The 25,856-nt window shown below is 32.6% G+C and overlaps 1 protein-coding gene across 5 annotated transcripts in view; it reads right to left on the reverse strand.

The window, feature by feature from the left end:
* Positions 1-13,790: 13,790 nt before the first annotated feature.
* LOC126828704 (fibulin-2) overlaps positions 13,791-25,856 on the reverse strand; it is a 28,738-nt gene continuing 16,672 nt past the window's right edge. For 3 of the 5 annotated variants that reach the window (XM_050558653.2, XM_050558649.2, XM_050558652.2), the window contains 5 exons: positions 24,038-24,157; positions 23,604-23,735; positions 22,149-22,290; positions 17,976-18,232; positions 13,791-14,228 (listed from right to left, as the gene is read on the reverse strand). In XM_050558653.2, coding sequence (XP_050414610.1) covers positions 14,083-14,228; positions 17,976-18,232; positions 22,149-22,290; positions 23,604-23,735; positions 24,038-24,157 — 797 coding nt within the window. In that variant the 3' untranslated portion in view covers positions 13,791-14,082. Of the gene's footprint in view, positions 14,229-17,975; positions 18,233-19,878; positions 21,457-22,148; positions 22,291-23,603; positions 23,736-24,037; positions 24,158-25,856 lie in introns of those variants that run through there. The other 2 variants (XM_050558651.2, XM_050558650.2) reach the window with 2 other exon arrangements.

The raw sequence follows: 25,856 nt of genomic DNA on the forward strand, positions 1-25,856 counted from the left end.
CATAAAAATGTCAAATAATAATTTGCTGTTTCATAATATCTGTTGAATACATAACAAATAATAATATCCATTTATAAAGCACGAAATCCATGAAACATGCTCATCACGCATGAACTGACTTAAACAGACAATTTTTCAAGTCAGAATAAATTGGTGAGGTTGAGGTTAAACTGACTTAAAACAGACAATTTTTTTGAAAACTCTATCCCAGAGACTGCACAGACTGTTTTGCCTTTAAATGGCTTTATACAAAAAACGATAATTAAGACATTTTGGTAAATCTATGGCCTATTTTGTCCGAGAAGTCTTAGCGCCAAAGGCAGAACCTTAGACAGGAGAAATCCCAGACCAAGTATGTCTGTGAAATCCAAGAGCTCCAATTTTTTGACTTGTGGTAGCATACCAGTCATGTATTAGGACCTTTTAGTTATAAAATATATCCTCATTAAATAAAATTATGTTAATGGGTTTAAATATTAAAGTGTGTTATCAGCTTTTCTCATAATTTAACTCATTGTTCAACTTTAATTTACTGAGTAAGTTACCCTAAGTGATTAAAAACAGTTAAATTGAAAAGGTAACTGATTGGAGTCTCTGGGCTTCAGTATGAATTAACAAAAAACTGAGTTTCTCAGAATGGGGTCAATTTATATTAATGATCAAATTTCCCTGACAGTCCCGATCTCAACAATTTAAAAACTACCAGGATAAATAGGTTTGTTAAAAATAATTTATTTTATGCACTTTTTTTTTTTTGATAATCTAAAAATTTGAACAACACAGCTATTATATATAGTACACTTTGTCCATAAATGAACAAAAATTATGTAACTGGAATTTATGAGATTAATGCATGATATTAATGGCAGAATCTCAGGGGTTAGCATATTGCAAAAATTACCTTGTTTAATTTTATCATTGGCGTATTGCACAAGTTGAGTCTAAACTTTAAAGTTCTGTGTTCATTAAAGATACATTATGTAAGAATTAAATAAAGAGCTCGCCATTCTTGCTATAATAGTTCGAAAATAGATAATGTAAAATTAATAATTTGAAAATTTCATTCAAATTACTCTATTGGGAGCGAAGATATTAGCCTTTGAAGGTTTGACAAGACGTGTGCAATAATTTCAACCACTGTACTGGTTGTTCGAAGCCAAGTCTCGCTCCTCCATTTTTAGCTTAAATCAAAATATGGCTGAACTGTTCTAATCTATTTAATATCGGACAAATCCGATGCCATCGAGAGTTGATTATGGCCTGGATAAGTTAATTAATGTCTAATTAATAATGTAGAAAACATTTCAGGCCTAAAGAAAGACCTGCAATAGGCAGATTTAGCTCTTGCATAATCTATGTTTAATAAAAAAGAGACATATCTTTATATAATAGGGGAGCCACAGTGCCTCAGTGAGTAAGACCATTGGCTCACTAACCTGGAGGTCCTGTGTTCAATCCCTGCATTGGCAGAGAAAGATCATCAGGATTTTCTGGCATGGTTCCTCCTTGTCAGTGGTGCAGGGCAGCATATAGTCATTTGGATGGGACTAAAAACCAAGGTCTGTGTACACATTTCCTCATAGTGACTGTCTGGCATATGCCTGTCTTCATATATTACACAATAGAACAGGATGAGCAGAGTGGAGGAACAAACTAACATGTCATTAATTTATTTTCATACAAGGTCCTTAGAGAGGAAACCCACAAGGTTGGACAGGGAACCGTGATTTATGTGTAGACCAAAAATAGTGTTATCAGGTACTGAAGTGTCATGCAGGAGGCAGGATATACTTACTCTTTATGGAACACCACAAACCATGATTGCCTAATCTTGACATTTTTAATTAAATGATGGAATATTATATATTGCTGAGCTATTGCCTTTTAAACCTGACACTGTATATATTTACAAAAATAGATAGATAAAAGTATGACTTGTTGTAAGAATATATTGTATTAACTGCGGAACTGTTCAGCTGCTGTCTGATTGTGACTTGTTAATAATTCACAGTTTGTACGAGAAGGTAATTTCCTAGCCTTGCGGACATTGATTGGATCATCCCTTAGTTATCTCTCAAAGGTTTGATGATAATACCTAAAATACTCATAGATAAACACTATGGCATGCCCCAGCCAATATCTAGATAAAAGGTTGATCTAGGGGTTTAAGGGTCACTGAAGTATCACAGCAGCTGCCAGGGACAGTTGACTGTTATGTCACATCTAGTCATTATACTTGTCATTATAAGTGGTCATTATATCATTAAAGATGGAGGGAACTGTTGGCATGACTGGTGTCAGCTCTGTGACATCTTCTCAACATGAACATATAAATTAAAGGATAACATATTCCATTATGTAAAGCTGAAAATGCAAGCAATTATTTACAAAAACAGATATGAGATTTTCTGTTTCCATGAAGAGGAATTCTTATTTTTGACTGTTTCGAGTTCATATTTTCATTTTTGACCTGCGATTGTTGATTTGACTTGTTTAAAAGTAAAAATTTTCAGTGAATAAAGATGAATCATACAATAAATTACAGAATCTCAAATTTTAATTTATTGGATGAGAAGAGTAGAACTCCTAGGGTTTCCTAGCTAGTCATTTGATCAGTCAATACCTTTAAATAGTGATTTAATAACCACCACTCTATTGTAGACAATTTGATTTATATTAATAAAACAAGATTTATTTTGACATTTGTCTAAATTAACATATTTTCACTTAAATCCTAATTAAATCTAACATTTGAAAGATGTCATAAGTTATTTTTCACAATAAATATAGAAATGTGGGGTATATTAATGTAGGGAGATTATAGTGGAGATATACAGAATGTTAACCCTAGTCTCGGACAGGTGACCAGTAATCTATAGAAACTCTAAGATGACAGGCCTAAGTGTTAATTGCTTGACCACCCAACTGTAACCTTTACAATTTGATGAGAGGTGAAACATCAACATGTTGTCAGCAAAAATTATCATATTTGGTTTATTGGTATTTTGGAAGTGGAGGTATATTTTTAGTGTAAATAACAAAATGTTGAAATATGTATGAGTGAATTTTGATAGCATCCTAAAAATCATACACCCTATGGTCTTTTCTCATGTAAATCCAAGAAAATTTTGATTAAAATACACACATTTAATAATTTAATTTCTCAAAGTTTTAGGTTCAGTGAAAAATGTAATATGTCATTTTTACACTCCATATCTACTGGAACATTAGGAAAACATCAAATTAAAGTCGAGCGCTCGAGATACTAAGAGCGCACAAGATAATTAAGTCAAGCGCTCGAGATAATTAAACATGCATTATGCAAGAGCAAAATCTGCTTATTACAAGTCTTTCTTTGGGCCTGAAATGTTATCTAAATTATCAATTAGACATCAATTAACTTATCCAGACCAAAATAAACTCTCGATGTCAAGGCTAGAATTCGATGTAGGCTGGATTAGATTCCTAATCCTATATGCCGCTAACGGCCATTGATAATTAAATAAAAAAAAGTGGATAATGGAGACTATGCTGTTTTTATTAATGATTTTAGTAATGATGACCGAGACTATGGAAAAATTTCACCCGCTTCTTTCTCGGCTCATAGTGGATCAATTTGACTGAAATTTTCAGCAAATTACCTTTACACTATCTAGTTTTTAACTATTATAGCGAGAACTGCCATCTCTTTATCTTATCTCCCATAATGTATCTTTAACTTGAGTGCTCGAGATAATACAATTCAACACATCATGTCAACCGATGTTTTGAGCTGTATTATTTTGTGCATTATTTAATGATAAACTTGCAGAATAAAGATATTCATTTGTTCGTTTTTACAGCCCATCCAAAGCTGCAGTAACAGAGCGGATACCCCCGCCCCCCCAGTAGCGGATTATCAGTGAGGCTGCAGCCTCAGGCCCAAAGATTTTGTAAAAAAAAATTTTTTGGACTTGTCTGATACGATTAAAATCGCATAGACAATGAATGTTAGGGGGGTGGGGTTTAGGCCCAACGGGAATCAACATAGGCCCTGACCCGAAATTAATTAGGTCCAAGCCATTTTAAATAGGCCCTATTGTTTGGAGATCTGATCTTATTTTTTAAACGTAGGCCTACAATGTACGTTAAATCCTTGTAAGTTTTCGGTTATGTCTTGCTTAATATATTGTCATTTATAGGCATATAAAGTTACATTACGTTTATAATGTTAGCAACTACCTTGGCTCTAACTTTAAAAACTAAATAGGCCCTCCAGCAACTGCCGCCTCAGGCCTTGGTGGAGCTTAATCCGCCACTGCACCCCCCTACGACAATTTACACCCTGTTGATCCAAAATGCTTAATAGTATTTTGACATCCTATATCTGCTAATGGAAAATCAAGCCAAATTGTAATTTTAAAAGAAGTTGCAGATTTTAAATTGTAATTTTAAAAGAAGTTGCAGATATACGTATTTCTGACAGGCAATTACGATGTATATACGATGCATATACGTCAGACTAATCTGTACAGGAATAAATATCCTTCTGATGTAATAGATGTCGCTCACTTTATTAATAGCAACTTGGGCAGCTCTTGTAACAGACTTGGTTATCGAATGATGCATCTTAAATGTATTTTTGCTGAATTTTCCATTAGCAGAGGGAGAGAGAGAGAGAAATGGGGTTTAACGTCAACTCGACACAAACTAGTTCATTTTGGGACTAACATATGGTTCAATCTTATTTCCATAATTCGCTTGCACGTAGGGTCCTTAGCAGTGGGAGGAAACCAGAGGACCCGGAGAAAACCCACGAGGTTGGACAGGCGACGGCGACCCTACTTCTTGTCACGTACAACCGAAAATTAAAACCACGCCAGTTGAGTCAATGACAGACTTTATGATACAACGTGCACGTGCTAACCATTCAGCCACCCCCCCCCCCCCATTAGCAGAGAGCATGTCAGAATACTATTAAGCACTTGGATCAACAGAGTGTAAATTTTCGTAGAGGAGGGCGACTAATCCACCAAAGATATTTTGCTTGGGTCCTTATTTTATCTGGCATTGTGATTCCTACAACAAGTCACATACACTCACACCAGGTCCTGGTGACCAGGGACAGGCCCCAGGACTGCAATCTCAAGGTAGTTGGCCAGCTATAGCTTAAAACGCGACAATCCCTCCCACATCCCAGATTACTCACTCCTTAACTTGGATGGGGGTAGATATAATGGGTAATATTTAGTGATGGTGTTGAGCATGGGATTGTTCTGCATTTTATCATTAAAATGTACAAAATTATACTGCTTAAAGCATCGGTTGAGACATGTTCGATTGTATTATCTCGAGTGCTCGACTTAGTATTTTGTTCAGAAAATATTGAACTTTCAACAGCCTAATCCTATCTAAAATGTACTCAAATTTATTATGCAGTAGCAGTAGTTAATCTGTGGCTTAGATTAAATCAGATTACTAAAAGGCACATCAAAATATTATAGCAAGGATTACAGGTGGCGGTGGTTTTTGGCCATACCCTGGCAGAGGATACCGAGTGTTGAAAAATTTTCAGTTCATCATATCTTTGTAAATACTGAATGGAATTTGCTTAATGGTGTGTATCAGAATATGATTTCTCAGACTTAGGAAATACTACTATTATTATGTAGTTTTTACAGATTTAGCATAATGCAAAACCTCTTTTAAATAGTCAAGTTTTTTTGTGGTTTTCAGTATATATTGAAGCGTTGTTTGAGCATATTGAACGCCTACATTCTTCCTGGAACTTGTCACGATCATTTCTTTCTACTATTGATTTATTACTGTAAGTCAGGAGTGAGAGCCAGCTGGATTTTACCAATTTTGTCAATTTGAATCCATTGTATCTACTGGCTGGAAAATGAGCGCACTTCACACCACAAACAAATTTTATCAAGCAAGAACTGTCTGTAGAATCTAATTTATCAATGTTGAAATGGTGACATCAAATTGAATAACTGGTTATTTTAATGGAGTGTTAAAGTTGTCCATTTGGGTATATAACACCCAAATTACCCATATTGATACGAAGGGCTTTTTTTGCATTAGATTATGAATCGTGACGAAAAAAATATATACATTTCATGACTAAGCTTGCAAGCGTAACGGTCACAAGGAAATGGATTTCTCTTTTCACATAAAAAAAATATTGATGACCCTGTCATGTCCTAAATAACCAAATTACATTTCTAACAAAAATAGTATTATGGTCTTATGAAAGAGTTGTGAAGAATTATTGGTTTCGCTAGCTTGGTGCTTGCCATGTCTCTATATAATGTAATTTACAAGCTTGAGAGAGGTTCACAAATGAAATTGTATAAGATATTAATTCACAATGTTATTGACTTTGTGTAAAAGCGTCACTTTAACTGATGGCTCACAGAAATTTACTACTACGGACACATCGGTCTCTGTGTTAACTGAAAATTACTAAGGCTATGTTCATATACATTTGAAGTACAAATAATAATTGTATTCACACTGTCAAATCAATTTTGTAAATTTGTCATATACTACTGTTTTATCACAAGTTTTACAGCAGTTTTGGTCCTGTGCCCTTCTACAAGATGATTCTTGGCTATTTCTTTGTGTGTCAAACTAAACCAAAGAAGACACAAAAATTGAATTTAACAACACCATCCAGTGACAAATTAATTATAATTTTGAGTTTGAGTTAGATAGCCAGATAGATGGGTTTCAGTTCCCCATAACTCAAAAGCATGGGGTTCTTCAGGTGATTGCTTGATAGTTGTACTAAGCACATATCTTTAATACAATCTAATTACATATAATTACAGTCAAAACCCATGCTTCAGTCATCATTAATAAATGACATTTTAAACCAATCATAATGAGTTTGAAATTTGTTTTGGGGTTGTGTTCTCCAGGATAGTTTATCTGAATGTGAACATGGCCTGAGAAAAACATTTATCATTTGAAATATTTTTGGAAACAAGTCAATTGTATTCTGTCTTGCTAGACATATTTCAAGTGAGAATTTATATGGATTTTTCATTACCTTCAAGTAGTTTCTAATTCTAAAGGGTCTCAAGTCTAAATGAGACATAATTACATTTAAAATGAAATGTTATAAAGCTGTATTTGGTTGTTTTAGAAAGAAAGTCATCTGGATTGTCAGTGAGAGAGGACGCAGCTCAATCTTGCCTTAATCTCTACTCAGTTTTAGCTAACATGGTGCCATTGATAGGAAAATCCAGACCAAGATGTTCTGCACACGCACCTCGATAAATCAATGTAGTTTCTTTGAAGGACATCAGGAAGATCCTTTCGTTGACTTAAAGCATTATGATGGTCAGAATCACTAGTCTAAAATGGCATCAACCAGTCTTTTGTTGCTGACAAACATAAGATAGATAGCTTAATCTTAGTTTGAAATGGGAAGAGGGCAAGAAGCAGAGCGCAAAATTCCATATCAGCCCACTTGCATGCCGATTTAATCAAAGCATTCGGAAGATAACAAAAAAATCTAATCACAAATTCCCATACAAGCCTTTTTTTTTTAATTTCATCAACTGATGACTTAAAAAAAATAGTGTTTGGACTTGTCTATATCATCAATGATATGGAATGAATGTCGTTTTGAAGAAGAGGACAATATATCTAATTACCAGTCATGTGTAAATATTTATTTTGTTATTATTGTTTTTTTGACGAAATAATGGTGGTAGAATTTCGGTGGGGCTATCTCTCCTCCACATATCAGCTGTCAGGTTATTTTTAATCATGTGAAGATAACTTAAAGCAGGGCCTTCACTTAATTTTGCCAGTAGGTCAATTTTTGAGGTATTTTGTTTACTTTAGATTGAGCAGGATATTTTCCCCCAAGATATCACAATTTTTAGCAATTGTTGTGTTTTAAAATTAAATTGTTTGAAATTCTAATTTGTGCAGATTTAAAATTTGTGTTAATGATTTAAATTTCTCAGTTAATGAAAGTGGTATCAGGTGTTTAGAAGGTAACTGATGACTGATTGCACAGTTTTGCCATTAGCACCTTCTGTGAAGTAGCCCATGAAATCCAATCAAAACTATCGGGCAACACTTCGGGACATTTCATAGAGGGCACCTTTTATCAAGTAGCCCCTGGCTTCTCAAAACTAACTTCAGTGGAAATGGGTGATGTAAAGTGTCATATTGAGAGAAAATGCTTAGTATTTCTAAAACATAACATAACATCCAAATTTATATAGCGCAATAAATACTTGTATTAGGAGTTCCAATACGCTTGCAAAGTTATACATTTTGGTTTCATTTCATCCATAGTGTTGTATGAACAGTTTTCAGTCTTGTTTTGAAAATGCAGACGGACTTTGATTCTTTTATATTTATGGGTAGTGAATTCCACAAATGAGCTGAGGAGTACTGGAATGAACGTTTCTTCATTTCTAAGCTCATAGATGGTACTATTAAGAGATATTTTGAAGAAGATCGTAGACATTTTCCTGGAATATATGTGAAGATGAGATTTTTGATGTAGGATTACCAAGATATTTTTTATAGAGAATATGACAATTGATACCATAAATCCATTCTATATATTGTAATTGATTCTATACATAAAAATTATAAATTGTACTGTATTGATTGTTTTACAGTTAAATTCTAATTTGATGCATGCAAATTGATTGACAAGTAAGTTCTGTTTGTCAATGTGACTGCCAATCAGTCAATTCTGGCAAATGAGAGCCCAGTTCTGAAACATCTGATGCCATATAACTAACAGTTTCTATTCTACTAAAATACAGGCATGTTAAAATGTGACGAAATCAGGCAAATTAAACACAAGGGTCAAAAAATTAAAAAAAAACTGCATTTATGCATTGATATTAATGTTGTATTTAAAAACATTTAAATTAATGTGACATATGGCCGAAATAATAAGTTTTATGCTGGTATACACAATAACATTAATATTCAGAAAAATGTTGTTAAAAATTACTGAAACAAGCCAAACAAAACAAGAAATAGCAACCAAAAACAGCAAACTTTGTGTACTTCTGGTAAGTTATTCTCCTTTGAGTGTAATGTTGGGAAAAAATGAGGTTGTTATTGAAGGCAAATATGTTGGCAACTCAAAATACAAGACCTATGATGCATTTCCTATAGCCAGACTTGGTTACATAAACAGAAATAAAATGTTCATATAGCATGATGATGTAGCAGTAGTTATGTCTATTTCAATTTAACATCTAAATAAATGTTTGAATAATTTACATGATATTCTTCTTTATGTTTGCCAGGTTTCACAGTCTGTCTTTATAAGCCACCTTACATTTTTGCCCAGGAAAAAACAAAATGTAGTTTGCACAGATATTACTAACCAAAAGTTACAGGATTTGTGACTCTCTAGATAAGACGCAGGTATAAAAAATGGGAGGTTTAATAATTATTTGTGATCAGAATGGCAAATAGTTTTGGAAATCTTCGGCTTATAAAAGATTGTACCTGTTTGTGATGTGTGCTGACGGTTGATTTCTCTTGTGTAAAAATGTCCGAGTTGGGACTAAATGCACTGTATACTTGTATTATTATCAACTTGTTACAAATATTTATACCAGTTTGCGTGATGCATTAAAAGATCTTGCATGTGCAACTGCAAAACCTTTGTGCGAACCCAAACTTTTTTTTTTAACTTCCTTTGTTGTTCGAAAACTGACGTTCACTAATTGAAGGGTGTTGATGAATAAATGATTGGGGTGACTAAGTCGACAGTCGAATACAAATAAGTTGTAAGCCTATTGCTAATTTGTAAGCGCAACAAGTCACTGTAACCTTACAACAACAAGACAGCCATCAACCTGCTTTTGTCAATGATAACAAATAGACTGTACAAGGTGTAGGGTATTTGTTGAAATTATTGACAATCTGATTTGAAATTTCAAGATCACACACTTGCAAATAGTCCCACAATAAGTCTATTAAATACATGCCAGAAATCTACAAGAAGTTTATCAATATTATAATCTGCCAATATTAAACATAAACATGCAACCACTGGATCGTTATCCCTAAAATTAAAGCATGACAAAGATTTTTTGGTACATGTTTGGGCTGTGGTTAAGGAATTGGACTCTTGACTAGAACATCTTGGGTTCAAGACCATTATATCAACCAAGTTCAACCCATGTAGATGACAGTTGGACTATATGGAAACTCTGCTGTCAGGGCAAAATTCTCCTGAACAGTATTTCACACACGTTTATTGAATAACATTAAGTGTCGGCTATGTTAATAAAAAATGTCAGAATACTACATTGACAAGGCATTTAAACTCTTATTTCTTTTGGACTTTAAGATGAAGTTTAGTTATAGATCTCCTAGTTAAGTTATAAAATATTAATTCTCAGAATAATGGTGAGAACTTAATATGCTTAATTGTGTTATGGTTAATCAGATATTAATATTGGGTACATCTATAAAGTTCTGTCAGTTACTCTGACTAATCAGGAGGGTCCAGGTTTGAAGGGTTTCCCCTTCTAAGTTGTGCAGGATGTAGGATTGTAAAGAAAACTGTCTACTTATGGTATGAGAAACTTAGTACCTGTTTAGATGTTGATGTGCATGTAAAAGAACCCTTGGTAGTTGGAATTTGATAAAGAGTACTGCATGGTATATGTCGGGATGGTGCAGAAAAGTAGGATGTTAAATGCCATTTCATTTATGATCATTACAAATCAAAGATTAATATCCTTTCTCAATATCAGATCTCGGGTTTCAGTTATATTTTATAGTCTTGACTGTCAGTGAAATTGACCTGCTGGAGAACTTACCTGTCAGACAATTTACATACCACATAATTAGAATTTAACCTTAAAACAGATTAAATTTAGTAAAATTTATAAAAACACTTTAAAATAAATTTAAATATTGGGATGGGATAATGCTAAATCTGTCATATTCTTAGTAATAAATATCTTGCTAATCTCAGGACAACAAAGTACCTACATAAGAAACTGACCAGCTAGCAAAATTTGAGCAAGAAATCAGCTGAAATGCCACTGTTTGGACAAAATTCTCCATGAATAAACTTATTGCTGGTTACCATAAAAAATAAGGATCATATTTCAGAAGTGTGTGTTGTGATCTAATGATACTATGTGTTATGTGTATAATCTAGTCAAAACACCAAGCAGTTAATAATGGCACCTACACTGTTTATTTATTTGCGGTTTATTGGTTGTAGGCTACTACTAAATGACTACTTTAAACATGATGACTCAAACCTCTTTGTGATTGTTAAATACATGTTCCCTTCTCTATTTAACTCTGGCATGGTATTACTGACTAATACTTGAATCACGTTTTTCAAGCAGTTTTACGCCACACTCAAAAAACATCATTAACTTAATTTGAGCATGAGTTTAATTAATTTTACAATAGTCAACATTGATTGATAGTTAAAATCTCTTTCTTCATCTAATAATTATTGAACAAGTGCATTCATTATTTTCCAGCTAATCATCTTATAATTGACAATTAATATTTAATATTTTATCGCCTGGTACACTAACCATTAATTTGTACTTGATTTTCAGGAATTTTTGTCCATAAGCGTTCAATTTTTCAACCGTTGACAATTAATATTGGAGAATAATCATTTCTAAAATCAGATAAGTAATTAAATTTCAGATTACATTGTAATTCAATTTCAAACCTGGGAAATGAACATAGTTTTTAAGAATGCAATTCATTTCAAGATGTATTCCTTTATGCATTATAGCATTATTTATTTGACTCATGAAACTTAATTTTCTCTCAAAATATATGACCAGGAAAAATAATATAGACTAAAATTACGGATTACACCAACAAAAAATGAAATAACTTATCTATAAGGCTATTTTTGCAAAAATTTCAAATTTTTACATAATTTTTATAAATTTGAAATCTTTGAAAAATGCCTTTTTTTACACCAACACTTCCTGTAAATCGTAAAACAGATTACAGATTGTCAATCTGAGCATGTGCAAATATCCACAACAGTAATGGTCATCAAATCATGATCTTGTATTATTTAATTGAGGTTACAATAAAATTTATAGATTGTCAAATGAGCTTTGCTTGAAATATATTGTGATATATTATGGTTTGGGTAACTTTCTTCAATAGTTAGATTATGAATTAATATGAAACTACATGTATCAAGTAAAAAATAGCCTATAAAATCCCCTTTGTAAACCTGAGTTGATGTTTTCAAGGGGACTCTTAGAGCTGAGCTCAAGTTAATAATAACCGTATATCATGTAGAAACCTGCATATAAAAATAATGCTATGATTTATGAACAAAAAAAGCATATATTTTCAATAGGACATATTCCATTACTTCCTCAATGTATATAGGGTTTGAAAACTAGTACCAAGCCGTGAAGGTTTACAGCAACTAAATTTTTATATCTTCGTCATGTTGCACAAAGAAGTGTGAAGGTGAACATGTTGAAGGCCTATGTTGACTATTGTATAGTTTATTGTATAGCTGATACCAGGTGTATACTGTGCTTCAAACGTCTTACTGTTAGGTAAATAGAGGCAACGCTCACTTGTAAACATCTTAACAAAGCACTGATTTAAAGTGGCAATATTTATCAACTGATAATATAACTCTCTTTAAACATTAATCATCAAGTCAACTGACAATTAAATTTGAAAATAATTGCTTTCTTTTAATGATAAATTTATTCTGGAATACTATATTACTATTCTATTTTATTTTGTTACTATTTTTTTAGGTGCAATGAGTAGACTAGAATGAATATTAAGCCGCGTCAACACATTTCTTAAGTCAATTTGCGACTAACTTATAGTAATTTTTATGGTTATATGTGCAATCTGAGGGGGAGAATTTCACAGACGACATTTTTATTTCAACTGAACAACTACATGCATTTTCAGAGTCAGGAAACACCCATTATAGGTCCGGTTCTCATTTGCAATGGGTGGCACTGGCACCGACGTGGCTGACAAAGAAATTGGGTCTAATTGTTTGGATGGTATGCAAATACGAGGGAAAAATTGGTAGTGCATGTAAGATATCTGATGGCGGTTGCAATTTGAAGAAGAGTTGGTATTGCTCATGCAACCATAGAAATATATCATGTTAGTCTCAAAAGTCGTAAAAGTTATACTACTGCAGTAAGTAATTTGACTTTTAATGACATGAGAAATTCATGAATTATAAATATTTGCATCTACAAATAAGGCTATTTTGCAACAATTTCAAATTTTTACATAATTTTTATAAACTTGAAATCTTTGAAAAATACTTTTTTACACCAACATTTCCTGTAAATTGTAAAACAGAATACAGAAGGCAAGTAAAGAGTTGTATGCCAGCTACTTTAAGCATAGCTGTATATTATTGGTTCTGCCTCGGTGATCTCATCACACATGGTAAAACGTGTATTCTTTTTTTTTCTAGTTTTTACATGTATTTACATGAATATTACATATTTAGAAGTAAGATTGTATGGCTATTTCAGGAGTATTATATACATCCCTAACAACTGCCATGTTTATAAATCATAAAGCAGTCTATACAATCTTCATTCTGTCACACAACAAAAGATATCATTAAATGGCCTTCAAGAAATTGTGGTAGAAATAATCTTTTAGAACTGGGCACGTGTGCTGTTGTTGTATTATAGTACAGCAAGACATATCTTGTCTTCCATATTGAATTATTAAAAAAAAAATCAATTTTAAGAGCATTCTTCTTGGTCGTTTTGTATTTATTCTCAAGAACAAATCCCAACTGGTATTTTATATATTTATTTTGTTTTCATATTTTGGTAATATTTCAAAAAAACAATCTATGGAATTGTTATTACACTAAGAAATAATATTGGCACGAAGTGAAAAAAATATATGTTAAACACATAAAAACAAAGGAGAAAACACACTTAGAGTCAATGGTGGCTTAAAATTAGCTCAACTCCAATCTAAGATCAACAATAACTGGTATATTTGAAGATGAGCTGATGACGACATGTTTGATTTATAGCAGACGCGTGTCTTACTGGATGTATACCACATGAATAATTACCCTTAGGTTCGGTACTCGGAGACATACATCAAGACATGAGTGATGTGACGAGATATTACTATGGTGCGAGAGAAGTCTTGATTTTCTAACTGTAGTGTCACCCGATGCTCGCTAGGACCAATCAATGGCTTCAATAGTCTCAAGGCAGCTGAAATATATAAGAAATATACTGATTAGCTTATCAAATATTCATTTTAAAACATTGAAGTTACTGTGGTATCCTGAGGATTCATATATTTTTCAGTCCATGCCAAAGTACAACAGTTTTTAGCTATGTGAAGTTTCCAAATAACTAAGTAGTCTTGTTACGTGCTATACAAAGAGTAAGCATACTCATTGTTGTGCATGACAGCCATCCCAAGATATAGCCAAATGAAGTTATAGCTTGCATGCTACAATTAACTATATAGAAGGTCCGACAACAGATTAAAATGAACTAAAATTCATAGTTGAAATTTGCCATGACAATTTCAATTTTGTCTAATCTACCTTGATCTAGAAATGTCTTGATAACTTTACCATGCAATGTCAATATGTACAGCTGATTTGCAGCAATAATTATGAACTTTCTCAAGTCCTTAAAACTTCTTATCTAATCAAAACACTTTTCAATTTTTGAATCAAAAAAATTTCTCTAAGTTGATTAAAAATATATCTTTGAAATGATAAAGTTCTTATGATTATAATTATATTTCTAAGACAAAATCATGTGTCTTTCAAGGAAATTATGAGAAATGGTAAAGATGCTAAAAACAGACTTTATAACCCACATAAGAATTTTGTTAACAGAAAAAATCAAAGGTGGACAGCTCTGCAAATTTACAACATTCTGATATGGGGGAGCAAACTAGAATACTGGACAACCAGAACTGCGAAACATATTCAAATAGGTAATTTAAATTAGTACCAATATGTCAAACAACACCCAAACAATGTGTGGTACAGATAGATATCTATTGAATTTTTGACATATATGGTGATTCTCACAAATTAATAGAAGCTGAGCTAAGGTTTTATGGTGTCCATCACTGATCTTGAGAATCTGTATTTATAACACTGAGGTATAGTATAATTTGACAAACTGGAATCATGCAGCTTTCTTTGTAATGAAACTATAAAAAATCTGGAAGTTTGCCTTGGGCAAAAAACAATTTGCAAAGGAAGCCTTAGAATGCATATTACACAGTATCAAAGCATTGAAACTAAGCCTCCATGTTTTCTTCGTGATTTATTTAATGATATGATAGACTTGATGTTCTGCTAGTTTTATGTGTGTAACTTTCAGTGAATTGTGAAGTGTCATTCATAATTATATTATGGTCTAAGAGAACATGTAACATAATATTAGCAACATCTGACATTGACATCATGACATGATGTGTCAGCACCATGAATAATATTCCTGTCAACAAATACATTGTCAACTTAACCTTTATATTACATTATTTCATCACCATAATAATAATGTTTAAAATCAATCATGGTCTATAGTATGGCAACATCCTTTGGCCATTCCATTTAACTAAATTGGCACAGTGCACTCTAGGAATGGGGAGAATGAGGTGGAGGTTACTCACTCCTTTCAACTTTTATGACAAAACAATTGCCACAGAGAAGAAAAAACTATGAATAGCAAACAAGTATCATTTCTTTTTAACTGAAGCATTTAATTGTGTCAAAATGTAGCAAGGAGCATACAGTAATAGAATTCTTGTATATGTGCACATTTTTACTTTATAATTTGAGGCACAGTTTTTTTCTTATTACATGTATTATGTTTGTGCAAGAGAAACTCAGTATTTCAGATGTTTTTATGACAGGTACTAAGCAAGACCAACTTAACTGTTCTGACATCCACAAAAAGTAAAGAAATGCACATGCCCAAATGAAGCTGAATCTATCAATATTCAGCCTTTCAAGACAAGCCACATAGCACACTGTAGTTTTTTAACTTAAGCATCAGAATGGCATATTACTACTTTTCATGGGGTGTCGTGAAGTAAAGTGAAGGACCATAGATTGTACCATGCCCTATCCCACCAATTATTACACAATTTAAATCTAAAATAGCAAGGATGCTTCTTTCATTCTAATGTAGAATTAGGATATAGTCTCTCTTATGATTAAAACAATCTGTTAAGAAGTCTGTTGCAGGATTGGTGACATCAAGTAATGTGACAATAATTTAAATATCTTTGCTTCACATAGGAATCAATAGCAATACATGTATAAATTAAAAAGTGTAATCGTGCTTAAAGTTTGAAATCACCAAACCAAACATAATTGAAGGCATTTAAGAAAATTAATAAAAAAGGGCAAGTCATAATGTTGACTCTTGTCACAGGAAAGAGCTAATCATCTTTTATGTGAAAACCTAAATAAACAAATTAATCTATAGGATGCACTGATGTCTATGGGTCATTGGCGTAAATAATCATAATTAACGACATTTGTTGACGGAATTTACAAAATCTCTAAGTTAACTGACAAATAGAGTTAATTCAAAGGTATCCAAATAGTTGGGATGAAATAGAGCAGATCCAGACATTAAGATTATACACAAGGACACAGTGATGTTGAGGTTTCATATGTCATGTCATAGTCCTTCTTAATGACATAGCCATGCCTATAATTACTAATTAATGGCTTCTAATGACCTATATAATTTGTTTCCCCAGTCTTAATGGGTATATATGGTATTTAAGATAAGCACCTCAATGTGTCCTTGTATATTAGTAGGTATTTAATCAGGGTCAGTTATAATTGTGATCTATCATGTTAAACCTGTATATAATATAGACTACTCGTGAAACTTGATCCTGTGTTTAATGTTGCGTAGACAATGTAATTTTACTGGAAGCTAATTTAAGTCAATGATTATCAAGTTAATTATCGTATTTAACACTTCATTACTTACTAGGTAAATTATATTACATCTATATACATAGACTTCATAATTAAACTCACATTTAAATTCCATTTTTATAAGTACTCACACCTGCAAGTCATTTTACATGTAATTTGACTGTTTTTAACTTTAAATTTATAATCAATACTAAAAGTATATTTTATAAAGGAAATAAATTGGGAGAAATTGTATATTAACAGTGGAATAAAACTGGAGATACTTGTGAAAACCCACAAGGTTTAACTGGTGACATAACTTCTTGGCATGTCACAAGCGTGGAATCAAATTCCAGGACATTATCATCTAAAGATACTTTATGTAAGATTTAGATAAAGAGTTGGCTATTCTTGCTATAATAGTTCAAACATGGATAATGCAAAATGAATATGTTGAAAATTTCACTCAAATTACTTTATTCTGAGTCAAGTTATCAGTTTGTAGTTTTGAGATGTGTGTATTGAGACTTGGCCTCGCTTATCCATTTTTAAGTTAAATCATTAAATGGCCGAACGGTACTAATTTAGTTAAAATCTCAATCATCTGATTCCATCTAGAGTTGATTATGGTCTTGTCATGTAAATAAATGTCTAATTAATAATTTATATAATATTTAAGGCCTAAAGAAAGACCTGCAATAGGCAAATTTAGCTCTTGAATAGTGTATCTTTAAAGTAATATGCAATCACCACTCCAAAATACACATCTGGTGGAGATGTTAACAACAGTGGTGTGTATAGGTTTGGTGATGCCTGGCATATGCTCCAAAACTCAGAAATGTGAGTAAGGAAGACATGTTTGTTAAGCAAAGATGAAATAAACTTTTTTATTCAACTTAGTAGGGAAGCTTGTACAAGAAAGTTAACAGTGATAATTTCAAATAACTTAATTTAATTTAATTTCATTCTTTGATTAATGGCCCCCTGATATGGACGCCCAGGGCTTTCCGCTCCCCCCCCCCCCACTGCAAGAAGACAAACTAGTACAAACCTTTATCGCCTTCAACAACTGTATCAAACTTCTGATCTTCATTACCAGCTATTATACGTAGATCTAAGTTAGGATATATAGAATAACCAATAGTTTTAATATTTAACAGGGTGATAGGATTGGTAACAAATTCCAATGTAGGTAGAGCTAAATACTGCCATGATATTGTCTTGGTTTTATTTCCCAGACATACTGTGTCCAATGGATCACAAGTGACCCGTCCACAAACCACACCATCTTCTTCAGCTATTAGTTCACTGAAATATTACAAAAACTACTTATACATAATTAGAAACACAATCAGAACAATTAGTAAAATAATGATTATTTATTGCAAGCAATAAATAATTGATATTTCTGTAAAGTGTCAGTTGCATTGAAATGGAGATTAATGCATTTTTTTCCTGCACCAAATGAGCTAAGGAAGAAAGACACCTGCAACAAATTCTGCGTTTCCACCTACAATTCTTCGAATTCCAATTGCCAAGTCTTCTTTTACATGGATGCAAATGTGAACACAAGACCCTGTTGGGTTTTTTTTGTCCCATCCGAATGACTTGATGGATTTGCTTGGCTTGTCAGTCCTCCTTGCTGCACCAATGACAAGAGGAAACCAGACTGGAAAATCTCAAGGAATTTTCTCGGCTAATATTTTGACCAAATCCAGTGAGCCAGTCCCATACTGAGACGAGGGGGGGATAGCCCAATGGTTAGCGCGTGCGTGTTGTCTCATAAGGTCTTTCATTGAGTCAACTGGCATGGTTTCAAAAACCAGGTTGTACGTGACAAGGAGTAGGGTCGTCTGTCCAACCTCGTGGGTTTTCTCCCGGTCCTCCAGTTTCCTCCCACTGCTAAAAACCCCTACACGCAAGCAAATTATTGAAATAAAATTAAACCATATGTTAGTCCCAAGATGATCTAGTTTGTGTTGAGTGGACGGTTAACCCCATTTCTCTCTTTCTCCCATACTGTGGCTCTCATCAGTTGCAGTGATGTATGCAGGATTTCCACAATAGAAGGCCACAAAATGTTTAAAATTATTGAATCAGATATTAAACTGGTGTGTGGTGACACAGCCCGGAACAGTTATATTTTAGTTGATCCTTAGTTATTTAACTGGGGAGGGGGGGGGGGGACTCATAAACAATGTTATCTAAAGTTTCTTAAATTTTGTTTGTAATCTTTTTTTAACTAGATTACATGCATTTAATTTATCTTAATTATCAGAGTACAATTTCAAATTTTAATTTACAATACATGCAGCATGCAAATTTCCAAAACACATAAATTTCAAATGCAAAAAAACCCCAAAAAATAAAATAAAAAAAAGAAATTGTCACCAATTCCAAACAATCTTCTTTTGCATCAATAAATAAATATACCACCAATATCACATCCAGAATACTTGTACAAGTAGGTGAATAATGACAACCAAGACTATATATACCATTAATTGTTTTCTCTAATAGAAGAATTGTGCAGTTTTAGTCATATATCACTAGATTTCTTTTCACTGGAATAAGTATCAACATTTTACATTTACACTCCTGAACAAAAAGAAATATACATGTGCACTGAATTGACTGACCATCACTGTTTTTCTATGAATTTTTGATCCTGAATATTCTTTGATCAGACAAGTTATATATTTGGATAGGAAATAACAGTATAGCTGTTCGCATCTTTAAAAAGCACAGTTAGCAGTATTTTATTTTCTGAAGTAGACATTTATTCTTGTCAGTTCTGCAGATGTTCTAACAAATTCATGCCACAAAAAAACTCACAACTTTTATCTAGCAATCTCAGATTCCATTATCTCTAAGATTTTTAAAAATATCAGAATCGTTTTTGCTTTTATAGTTTCTATTCAACATTATTTTAAAAATACAATATTTTACAAGGATATTTTATATTTATTTATTTATTTCTCAATATGGATAGCAGTATATTCATCAAACCTGTCACAACAAAATGTTCTTTATAAAGAAACAAACGTGGACAGTAAAACTAAAAGCAAGGGTGTAAGATATTGCGTCGTTCTGTATTTTGTGTGATTATGGAATTTAGATAAAAAAAGATCTGTTTGCGTCATCAGTGTAGGTTACAAAGATTTTTGTCATGCAATGAACTCTTATTTGATTCTATTTCTTCATTAATGTAATTTTAATTGAACTGACGAAGCGAAGGGATTGTTTTTTTTTAGAATTTGCACCAATACAGTATTTAAATTTTGAAGAACATTAAAGATGAAGTCCACAGTTTAAGTATGAAGAGAGTCTGTATACCAGTTATCCACTTATATAACTCTAAAAGATACAAATTATTAACTGAAAAACTATACATGATTTGAGGAATTTTGAAGCCTTTGCAAACTACACTATTGTTAAATTGAATCTTGAAAAGGAATACCAGTTCATAAATGGCTGAATTCCGTTCAGTATTTACAAAGATGTGATGAATTAAAAATATTGCAACATATCCAGATTTCATGGATCATTGGAAACGATCACCATGCTTGCTTAAATAGGTTAACTGTTGCCACAACAGCTTATAGGCATGGTAAACTAGACATTACATAGGACCTTTATCAGCTATATGTAAGAGCAGTCTGAGGGTTTCAGCCAACAAATAGATATTTAGATATCTTTCAAAATTATTTTGCCCAACATTTCAAAAAGCATGTAAAGAGGGTTGATTAATTGATTTCATGTTTTATACATCAAAATTATCCACAAGCTATGTCACAATGTTGACATATTACATCCAGTACCTTGACTGCGTTAGCTGACTTAGTTGACATTTTATTAATATAAAATTTGTACCAGGAATTAACTTTGGAGTCAAAGAATAAGGCCCGTAAAGACAGATAACAAGATTTCTTTTTGCCATTGTATTTATTCTGACTTGATATATCTTATCCCAAAGACAGCCAACACTGTCAAGATAGTTATACTTTGGCATTATGACAAAGTAGACAAACACGTAAATAAAACAACAAAACAAAATATATCAGTAAAAATATGAACATATTGACAATGGAATGTAAATATTAAACTATTTATTTTTTTATGTGAATTTCGATACCATGTTTTATCTAAAGGTGCTTGGTCCATCTGTCACATAAAGATAGATTTTAGATTCTGCGATTCCGTTGAATTTTTCGGAAGATATTTTCATTAAGAGCTGAAGAATGACATCTTGTGGGCCCCGTATTCTCTTCTTTAGAGTGACGACTGCCTGGTTGTTGGTTTGTGTTAGTTCAAAGTTGCTCTCCGTCGCTCTAGGTATGCCAGGTGCAAGGGGCCTGGCTGATACAATCTTAAGTTCCCATCGGTAATCACGCTGACTGTCTTTAGCTCCGGTCATGGAGAAGAGCGGTGTGGGAATGATGATGTTTGTAGGAAAAGTTAAGAAGTTGTAAGAGAGTGATATCAAGCCTTTTGAGTTAGCTTTGTACATTCCAACTTGTTTACATCGAACTCTACAACACAAAAAACAAACAAACATGCAAATAAACAGCAGTCAATTACAACAAAAATAAAACAAATGTAAACAACAAAAATCCATTAGAAATATCCTGGTCTATCCATTTGGTATTAGTATTAAAGCTATTTTATATGCATGCATGCAATGATCATAGAATATATTTATATTAAAGATACATTATAACCTTCACCAAGAAAACTTAAAACATCTATCTCAGCAATGGGCAAACAGATTTGTCTCAGATTTTGCTCACAATCTAATCTAAACATGTGTGGGTGGACAAATAAAAGTCCTAGTTCTTAATTGAATAAAGGAATATACAAAGAAAGTTAATCACTGTGGAAATCATACATTGATATTTTGATTCCACAGTATTCAAATAGATTGTGTATAAAATCTAAGACAAATTTGTTAATCTATTGCCGAGGTGAAGACTTTCTAAATTGATAAATGTTCTCAGCAGCACCCGTGCAAAATGCTTTGTGGCCAGTGCATGGATTTTTGATGAATTTACAGAAATTTATTTTGTTTTTGAAAGTAATAATGTTCCTTTAATTGAATTATTAAGGATGTATCAACAAACTAATTAACGTCTAGGGATAGATTCATGCTTGTAAACTGATCAATAAACAAAACAAACCAAGCACATCAATTAAACATGATGATTAAACAAAGGAAAAAACTTACGAGTTTTGTTGGCCACCAGGAATTGTTTTAACAAAACCTTCTGGACATTGAACTAATGGACATTTATAACCACCACGTGTATTAACACAAGTACTATCTCTAGATGGACAATATGCTGTACCATCACTACACTCATCTATATCTGTAATAAAACAATAATAATTTCATAACAAGTACTATCACTAGGCGACTAATACTTTATTAGGAATATTTGTTATTAGTTAGATTGGAGACCTTAATTATTAGGCAGGAGAAAGAGTCTTTGGATGGCAACTTTAGTCACTTTAACCAAAAAAAGTAGTTGGGAGACAATTTTTGTTTTTCATGTTTGTGGATGGAAATGTGTTATTTTTCATGGACAATTACTGAGACATTACAGACATATTGGACCTTTAATTAATTAGAATAATTTTCATTGTTCTTAAAGAAGTCTTAATGATATGCTTATTTTCAGTTTTCTTCATTAAAGTTAAAGCCTGAATGGCTCTATTCTTTGGAACAATATTTTATTCAGGTTTTCTGAATGGGATTGGGGAACAGGCTTAGCCTACATGTATGTAAAACTTCTCTCCTTAAACTTAAAATAGATGAAAATGATTCTAAAAGCACACATTAATGTAATATAAATGTATATAAAGTGATTTATATTTAATTTTGAAAAGAATTTATTGTAAATTCAAATCAATAATGTTCGGTGAAATCTGCAAACAGCCCAAGTCAAACGGCAGTCAGTTACGCCTTCTTAGTCCATTCTACATGTTTTTTAAAATTATTTCGTAGTTTGTGTATTAGCCATAACTAATTACTGCACATTGTCATGTAGGATTTGTTTTTCTTTGTTTGTTACAAATGGTGCTGGAAACCATAGAGTATATGACTCTAGATTTTCTTGCTAAAACAGTAGCAATGTATACATATCATGCTTTTAAGGAAAGGGGAGTAGGCTACCTGCCTAGTCTAATTTTTTGCTCCATGTTCTTACTCCACATTTGATCATTATACATGTATGTACAAGGTTATTTATACCTCATATTTTCATTTCATTGTTATACTTTCATTGCTACATTTTCATTGTATCATCCCAATTGCACATGTATATATATCTCATTATATTTTCATTTCATATTATGTAAAATATATTTTTGTATACATGTATATTGATGTATGTGTATGTTTTGTATACTGTTCTTAATGGACGTAATATGCAAATAAAAAAAGTTGAAGTTGAAAAAGTTGTACTGATTTTAAAATGTTCATTGTGTCTTAAATATTAGAATCCCATATTTTCACGGCAAGATAACATCAATTTTGATTGAAATGGACCAATAATTGATTCTAATTTTTGTTTTAAATTTCAAATATTAAGGAAAATATCAAGTAAGAGGTTTAGCTCCTATAATGAAGTCTATGTTTATTTTTAGTTTTCTTAAATAAATTTATAAATAAAGTTCCAACCTTCACAAGCTCTACCATCTCTAGCTTTCTTCCAGCCATCCGGACAATCGCAAGTAAAGGACCCAGGCGTATTTACACATCTTCCACCACATACACGACCTCTACCAGCAAACTGATTACATTCATCAATATCTATAAACAGAACAGATTGATTACATTTAATATCTATAAACATATTGATTACTTTTAATATCTATAAACATAAAAAACAAACTATTACATTCAACAATATCTACATGATTACATTTATTATATAAATACATAACATAATTATTGATGAAATCCATCAATATCTAAAACTGTAGAGCAGACTGATTACATTTATTAATATCGAACTATAGAATAAAATCTTGTATTTTCACAAACTTTTGAATGCTGGTAGGCTTTCTTCAGAATAATTTAGATATTACATTTAGGCCTACAAGTCAACTTACCTTCACAAGTTCTTTGATCTACTGAGAGTTGGTAACCACGGTTACATGTGCAGAAATAACTGCCAAAGTTATTGATACATTTATGGTGACAAATATTTCTTGTTGTACATTCATCAACATCTGAAAGAAATATATACAATAATTTTTTTCTTGTAAATTTCTTGTTTTCTATTCATCAGAGCATTGAAAGGGAGGTAAATCTTGTCAATATAGGTTACACTAGGGCCATTCCATGTCAAGTGGGCCAAATTTCGGAAATTTGGGAACATGACCCCCTCCAAAAAATGATTATCTATGTTATACTATATGGCCTTAAGCTAAACAATCCGAAATTATACCTCTCTAGGTCAAAAACTCGCTGAGATATAGCTGGAAGGATCATAAATTCAGTAATTTTTTTCAGGTTTTCGGGTGCCTTAAACTCACATTTCTAATAGGAGTAGAACTCTCGAACTTTGTAATCCAAGACAACGTTTGGTGTAGATTACGAATTTAGCATCACACGCAATGTGTGATTCACACAGTTCCTGCTACCAGGTGGCAAAATTTGGAACAAATGAACTAACTATTCCTTTTTTGGGGGGGATTTCCACAGCCTCTAGCAAAGTCACTATTGTATACACAACCTCCAAAATTGGCATAGTTAATGTCAGATTGTCCTTTATCAATTTACAAAAGATTCTGAGACTATGGGATATATACTTTTCCAAATATTCAGCCTGAAAATTCAATGCACACTGGAAGTGTACAAAATATACCTTTTTCAGAATTTCAACCTCTGACCCAAATGGCCAAAATTGAAAGAGAAAATGGGTATATTTTGTACGTTTCCAGTGTGCATTGAATTTTCAGGCTGAATATTTGGAAAAGTATATATCCCATCGACTCAGAATCTTTTGAAAATTGATAAAAGACAATCTGACATTAACTATGCCAATTTTGGAGGTTGTGTATACAATAGTGACTTTGCTAGAGGCTGTGGAAATCTTGAAAATAAAATTGAACAGTTCATTTGTTCTACATCTTGCCACCTGGTGGCGCAAAAAGTATGCATTGGATATTTAAACTTGTCTTAGATTACAAAATTAGAGAGTTCTACTCCTATTTTAAATGTGAGTTTAAAGCGCCTGAAAACCTGAAAAAGATTACTGGATTTATGATCTGTTCCAGCACCCTGATTTCAAATGGCGATATCTCAGCGAGTTTCTGACCTAGAGAGGTAAAATTTGGGATTTGTTAGCTGTTAGCCATATACTATAACACATATTTTTTATAACTTTTTTGTGGGGGGTCATGTTCCCACCATTAGTCCAGTTGTCATGGAATGACCCATTAGTCTCTTTTCACTACTGAATCATTCATTCTGTGTAGTATAAAGCAAGAGACTGAGGTTACGCTGGGGAAAGAAAGACTGAAGCAAATAACCCAAGAAAAAGAAAAACTGAGGGCCAGCAGGCCAAGGTTTTTCTTTCAAGATTTTTTTCTGAAATCTTTCTTCCCCAGCATAACCGAAGTTGAGGACTTTATCTTGCTTATAAAGCGTCTGCGTTTGTATTTCTGCAAAAAATACCACAGAACTTCAGATAGTTGTACAAAACAAAAAATCTTCCATACTTTGAAAACATTCTGTTAAGCACTGTAGTCTCTATTGCTTTCACGAGGTTGTCAGAAAACAGGCAAAAACTCTGTGACGGAAAGTAGAAGAACGCTGAAAGTTGCATAATGCTGAATAACCCATCATGACTCAAATGCTTCAACCTATTGGATTAACTGAAATATATCTGAAATGGTTCCTTTATATTAAGTAGTAATTACATGG

This window comes from Patella vulgata, chromosome 7 (assembly GCF_932274485.2).
Source record: "Patella vulgata chromosome 7, xgPatVulg1.2, whole genome shotgun sequence".
NCBI classification, from domain to species: Eukaryota; Metazoa; Mollusca; class Gastropoda; family Patellidae; genus Patella; species Patella vulgata.